This window comes from Babylonia areolata, chromosome 8, assembly GCF_041734735.1.
Source record: "Babylonia areolata isolate BAREFJ2019XMU chromosome 8, ASM4173473v1, whole genome shotgun sequence".
Classification (NCBI taxonomy): domain Eukaryota; kingdom Metazoa; phylum Mollusca; class Gastropoda; order Neogastropoda; family Buccinidae; genus Babylonia; species Babylonia areolata.
This window is the reverse complement of record NC_134883.1, coordinates 26,600,618-26,608,117: the sequence shown is the minus strand read 5'-3', so window position 1 is coordinate 26,608,117 and position 7,500 is coordinate 26,600,618. Positions and strand designations below refer to the sequence as shown.

At 41.9% G+C, this 7,500-nt stretch overlaps 1 protein-coding gene across 1 annotated transcript in view; it reads right to left on the bottom strand.

Moving 5' to 3' along the window:
• Nucleotides 1-7,500, bottom strand: part of LOC143285256 (uncharacterized) — a 54,651-nt gene that overhangs the window by 38,319 nt on the left and 8,832 nt on the right. Inside the window, exon 2 of the mRNA XM_076592514.1 lies at nucleotides 6,804-7,500. This exon is cut by the window's right edge and continues 1,281 nt beyond it. Within this exon, the coding sequence (XP_076448629.1) occupies nucleotides 6,804-6,963 (160 nt within the window). The 5' untranslated portion in view covers nucleotides 6,964-7,500. The remainder of the gene's footprint in view (nucleotides 1-6,803) is intronic.

The window sequence follows — 7,500 nt, the reverse complement described above, 5'->3', positions numbered from 1 at the left end:
CACGATACAATACAGCATAATACAATACAATACAGCACAATACAATACAATACAACACGATACAATACAATACAATTCAACACAACACAACACAATACGACACAATACAATGCAACACAAAACAATACAACACGATACAATACAATACAACACGATACAATACAACACAATATAATACAATACAACAAAACACGACACAATACAATACAACACGATACAATACAACACAATATAATACAATACAATACAACACAAAACACGACACAATACAATAAACAAAATACAAGACACAACACAATATAATACAACAAAATACAAGATACAACACAATACAACACAATCCAGTAGAGTACAGCTGTCCATGTATCGAATGGAGGAATTTTGTTTAATGTCCCGTCACACATATCGGTGATTGAAGACATTTTGTTAAAGTATTTATGAATACATCTGAGTATTATCGGTTAGAAGGGGTGGGAGATGTGGATGAATGGAGGGTTGGGAGAAACTGGGCAAATGAGGGTAAAAATGTGGGTGAAATTTGGAAGAAAAAAACAACAACAAAAAAACAACCTCTAAATACAGTTACAGGAAATTACTTAAAGGACTTCGTAAAAGAGAAGTTAAACTGACAAGCGAAACAACTGATAATGAATGCAAAAAATCAAAAACATCAACGTTCTCAGTCACTTGTGAAGACACACTTTCGTGTACAAAAGGCTTCATCAAGCTACAGTGAAAAATTATATGCTCAATTGTCAGGTTACTAAAGCATATGCACTTGACATTAGAACAATACTTGGTCCGTAATGAATTTGATAATAGTCTGAGAGCTAAACTCAGAATTGGTCTGCGAATCGGACCAAAGTCTGAGAGAGTCAACTGACGAGGTTTTAGACTTGAATTCAAGCACCTATAAAAGTCTCTTTCTAGTATACTGCTTATTTCCTTGTATGACAATGGGCAATATACTTTTATACTATCTATATGATTTTTTGCTCCCCTTTTTGCTGCCCTGTCTGCTTGGTCGTTATAACAGAATCCAGTGTGGGATGGTATCCAACAAAAATCAACGTTTGTACCCTTCACAAATAGGGAGTACAATAAATACCTAATTTCAAACAATAAATCTTCTCTTTGATTATTCTCAAAAAGGAGCAAACCTTTTAAGACAGATGAGAATCAACACAAAATAGGATATTACTTACTATGATTGGTATATCAACAAGATGATTTAAAGCCATAAGGATGGCCACCAATTCAGCTGTAAAAATTGAATGTCCCTTACCTAAATAATATGATTTTTTCTGTTTTTAGGTCAGGAATGACAAAAGCAGATCCCGCACTGCTATCATCCAGGACCGAGCCATCAGTGTAAACTTTTAAATGATAATCAAAATTTTCTTCTAATTGAATTCTGACCCCGTACCATCAGTGTAAACTTTTAAATGATAATCAAAATTTTCTTCTAATTGAATTCTGACCCCGTAGAGTGCAGCTGTCTATGTATCGAATCCAAACGGACCCGGAGAGTACAGCTGTCTCCGCATGGAACATTAAAAAGGATCTCCCGAAGCATGACAACCTCCTCTCCCCCGCGGATCATCATCATCATTAAATTTATTCATAAACAAATCGGCCACAGCGACAAGAAGCCCTCCAGAGAGTCAGGCGGACTATAAAACACACGACGGGCGCAATAGCCGAGTGGGTTAAAGCGTTGGACTGTCAATCTGAGGGTCCCGGGTTCGAATCACGGTGACGGCGCCTGGTGGGTAAAGGGTGGAGATTTTTACGATCTCCCAGGTGAACATATGTGCAGACCTGCTAGTGCCTGAACCCGCTTCGTGTGTATATGCAAGCAGAAGATCAAATACGCACGTTAAAGATCCTGTAATCCATGTCAGCGTTCGGTGGGTTATGGAAACAAGAACATACCCAGCATGCACACCCCCGAAAACGGAGTATGGCTGCCTACATGGCGGGGTAAAAACGGTCATACACGTAAAAGCCCACTCGTGTGCATACGAGTGAACGCAGAAGAAGAAGATAAAACACACGAGAACGTCATTCTTTGTCTTGTTTCGCTTCGCCAGTGCCTGATGACTATAAGCTTCTTCTTCTTCTTCTGCGTTCGTGGGCTTCAACTCCCCTATGGCTTTTTACGTGTATGACCGTTTTTACCCCGCCATGTAGGCAGCCATACTCCGTTTTCGGGGGTGTGCATGCTGGGTATGTTCTTGTTTCCATAACCCACCGAACGCTGACATGGATTACAGGATCTTTAACGTGCGTATTTGATCTTCTGCTTGCGCATACACACGAAGGGGGTTCAGGCACTGGCAGGTCTGCACATATGTTCACCTGGGAGATCGTAAAAATCTCCACCCTTTCCCCACCAGGCGCCGTCACCGTGATTCGAACCCGAGACCCTCAGATCGAAAGTCCAACGCTTTAACCATTCGGCTATGGCGCCCGTCGATGACTATAAGCGCGTTGGGCAATGCTGCTGTCAGACATGTGATGTAGCATATATGGACTGGATTTGTCCGGCCCCAGTGACGCCTCCTTTTAAGAAACTGAAATGAAGCCGAGTTAGCCCACTTTTTGCCGTGTTGAGTGTGAGTGTGTTGCTGGAGGGTGTGAGCATGGAAAGACTGTGTGAGCGGTGGTTGATGACGGTGAACCGCCAGTATTAAAAGTAATGCAGCGTCATTTACGACTAGGTGACACACACATTATTGTGTTGTGTTGTGTTGTGTTGTGTTGTGTTGCGTTGCGTTGCGTTGCGTTGTGCTGTGCTGCGTTGCACTGTGTTGTGTGGTATCAAATTGCGTTGTATTGTATCGTATCGTGTCGCATCGCTTTGTATTGTGTCGTATTGTATCGTAAGGCATTGCATGGTATTTGTGTGGTATTGCATCACAACGAATTGCATTGTTCTGTAAAAAGTATTATGGAATGTAGGCAGCGAGGGAAAAAGTTACTGTGTTTTAATGATTGATTTCCTTCCAGCTTTCTTGCAATACGGTATGAGGATGATGGGGTTGTTGTTGTTGTTGTTGTTGTTGTTGTTCTTGTTTTGTTGTTGTTTTCGTAGTTTGTATGTGTGTATTTGTAAGTGTGTGTATATAGGGGCGGGGGCGGGGGGGGGGGGGGGGTGCATTCAGTTTGCCATTGTTAAAGGTTTAGTCCACCCAAATCTACTCACTGAACATTTTGTTTCTTACTCGCAGAATCCTCAAAAAAAAAAAAAAAAAAAAAAAGCAATACATATAATCACCTGTTGACGTGGTCAACATTCTCACCCAAATGTAAGGTATTCGTGTATTTGCTGAGGGTTGGGGGTATATGAATTTTTTTTTTTTAAACATTTAAGAAATACTAAATGAATAAACAATTTGTTATCATCATCATCATCATAATCATCATTATCATAGTAAAATATGTTTTGCACATTAAGGTCACAACCCAAACAACACAATGAACATCATCATCATCATCACCACCACCACCACTATCATCTTCGCTACCCATCAACAGCATCACTATCACAACAATAACAAAAGCATCATCAATATTATCTACAACAATAACAGCAGCAGCAACAAAACAAATGACGACAGCAACAACAACACCGCCACCACCACAAGAACAGCAATAACACCAACACCACAAGAACAACAATAACACCAACACCACAAGAACAGTGTTATCCACCACAAGAACAGTAATAACACCAACACCACAAGAACAACAATAACACCAACACCACAAGAACACCAATAACACCAACACCACAAGAACAGTGTTATCCACCACAAGAACAGCAATAACACCAACACCACAAGAACAACAATAACACCAACACCACAAGAACAGCAATAACACCAACACCACAAGAACAACAATAACACCAACACCACAAGAACAGTGTTATCCACCACAAGAACAACAATAACACCAACACCACAAGAACACCAATAACACCAACACCACCACAAGAACAACAATAACACCAAAACCACAAGAACACCAATAACACCAACACCACAAGAACAGCAATAACACCAACACCACAAGAACACCAACACCACAAGAACACCAATAACACCAAAACCACACCACAAGAATACCAATAACACCAACACCCCAAGAACAGTAATAACACCAACACCCCAAGAACAGTAATAACACCAACACCCCAAGAACAGTAATAACACCAACACCCCAAGAACACCAACACCACATGAACAGTAATAACACCAACACCCCAAGAACACCAAGAACACCAACACCACAAGGACACCATTAACACCAACATCACAAGAACACCAATAACAGCAACACCACCACCACAAAAACACCAATAATACCAACACCATCAGAACACCACCACCACAAGAACAGCAATAACACCAACACCACAAGGACACCAATAACACCAACACCAAAAGAACACCAACAACACCACCTCCACAAGAACAGCAATAACACCAACTCCACAACAACAGTAATAACACCAACACCAATATAACACCAACACCACAAGAACAGTAATAACACCAACACCACTATAACACCAACACCACAAGAACACCAATAACACCAACACCACTATAACACCAACACCACAAGAACAGTAATAACACCAACACCACAAGAACAACAACATCGCCAACACCACAAGAACACCAACAACACCAACTCCACAACAACAGCAATAACACCAACACCACCAATAACACCAACACCACTATAACACCAACACCACAAGAACAGTAATAACACCAACACCACAAGAACACCAACAACACCAACACCACCACAACAATAATAACACCAACACCACCAATAACACCAACACCACAAGAACAACAATAACACCAACACCACAAGAACACCAACACCACAAGAACAGCAACAACACAAGAACAGCAAGAGCACCAACACCAACACCACAACAACACCAACAACACAAGAACAGCAATAACACCAACACCACAAGAACACCAACAACACCAACACCACAAGAACACCAAAAACACAAGAGCAGCAATAACACCAACACCACAAGAACACCAATAACATCAACACCACAAGAACACCAATAACACCAACACCACAAGAATACCAACACCACAAGAACACCAATAACACCAACACCACAACAACAATAACACCAACACCATCACAACAACAACAGCAATAACACCAACACCACAAGAACAGTGTTATCCACCACAAGAACAGTAATAACACCAACACCACAAGAACAACAATAACACCAACACCACAAGAACACCAATAACACCAACACCACAAGAACAGTGTTATCCACCACAAGAACAGCAAGAACACCAACACCACAAGAACAACAATAACACCAACACCACAAGAACAGCAATAACACCAACACCACAAGAACAACAATAACACCAACACCACAAGAACAGTGTTATCCACCACAAGAACAACAATAACACCAACACCACAAGAACACCAATAACACCAACACCACCACAAGAACAACAATAACACCAAAACCACAAGAACACCAATAACACCAACACCACAAGAACAGCAATAACACCAACACCCCAAGAACACCAACACCACAAGAACACCAATAACACCAAAACCACACCACAAGAATACCAATAACACCAACACCCCAAGAACAGTAATAACACCAACACCCCAAGAACAGTAATAACACCAACACCCCAAGAACAGTAATAACACCAACACCCCAAGAACACCAACACCACATGAACAGTAATAACACCAACACCCCAAGAACACCAAGAACACCAACACCACAAGGACACCATTAACACCAACATCACAAGAACACCAATAACAGCAACACCACCACCACAAAAACACCAATAATACCAACACCATCAGAACACCACCACCACAAGAACAGCAATAACACCAACACCACAAGGACACCAATAACACCAACACCAAAAGAACACCAACAACACCACCTCCACAAGAACAGCAATAACACCAACTCCACAACAACAGTAATAACACCAACACCAATATAACACCAACACCACAAGAACAGTAATAACACCAACACCACTATAACACCAACACCACAAGAACACCAATAACACCAACACCACTATAACACCAACACCACAAGAACAGTAATAACACCAACACCACAAGAACAACAACATCGCCAACACCACAAGAACACCAACAACACCAACTCCACAACAACAGCAATAACACCAACACCACCAATAACACCAACACCACTATAACACCAACACCACAAGAACAGTAATAACACCAACACCACAAGAACACCAACAACACCAACACCACCACAACAATAATAACACCAACACCACCAATAACACCAACACCACAAGAACACCAACACCACAAGAACAGCAACAACACAAGAACAGCAAGAGCACCAACACCAACACCACAACAACACCAACAACACAAGAACAGCAATAACACCAACACCACAAGAACACCAACAACACCAACACCACAAGAACACCAAAAACACAAGAGCAGCAATAACACCAACACCACAAGAACACCAATAACACCAACACCACTGCAACAGTAAGAACACTAACACCAACACCACAAGAACACTTAACACCACAAGAACATCAATAACACCAACACCACAACAACAATAACACCAACACCATCACAACAACAACAGCAATAACACCACCACCACCACCATAACAACAGCAGCAACAGCAACAACAACAACAACAGCAACAAAAACAACCACAACATCAAACAACAAACCATACCTTCTTCGTCTTCCTCTGCTATTGCCTCCTCTTCCTTCTTCTCCAGGCGTTGGTTGGTTCGGCCGTGTAGACCCCTTTTAACCCTTTCATCGTCAACATCGTCACCGCCATGAGGACCGTACACTTTCTCTTCGTTTTTCATCTTCATCGTCATCTCCATCCGTCCACACCACTACCACCACCACTGCCACTACCACCACCAGCACTGACAACAGCGACAGCCGCAGTGTATAGTGCGAAAGCCGTGTTGATGTTGATGTCGCCAACGCTTTTAGCTGACCTACTTTTTTTTCTTTTTCCTTTCTTTTTTTTTTTTTTGCTGGGGTGGGGGGTCGGGTGGGGTGGGGGCTATGTATCCTTTCCTTGTTCTTCTACCACCACCACTCCACTCCACACTTAACAGTCACCCACCCACACTGATTTATTTTCAGCAGCGGCGAAACTTTCCCTGTGAGTTACGTGCTGCACGTGTTAGCACTGTTCCACACAACTCGTCTTCGTGTGTGTGTGTGTGTGAGAGAGAGGGGAAGGCAGAGAGAGAGAGAGAGAGAGATGTGTCGATGACAGTGTCCGTGTAGTCTCGATGTTTGCCGGTAGTTGGTTTGTTTCAATTTTCCTTCCGCTTTTTTGGGTTTTTTTGTTTTTTGTTTTGTTCTTTTTCTGTTCTCCTCTGAGATAATTCTGCGGTCTTCTCGGC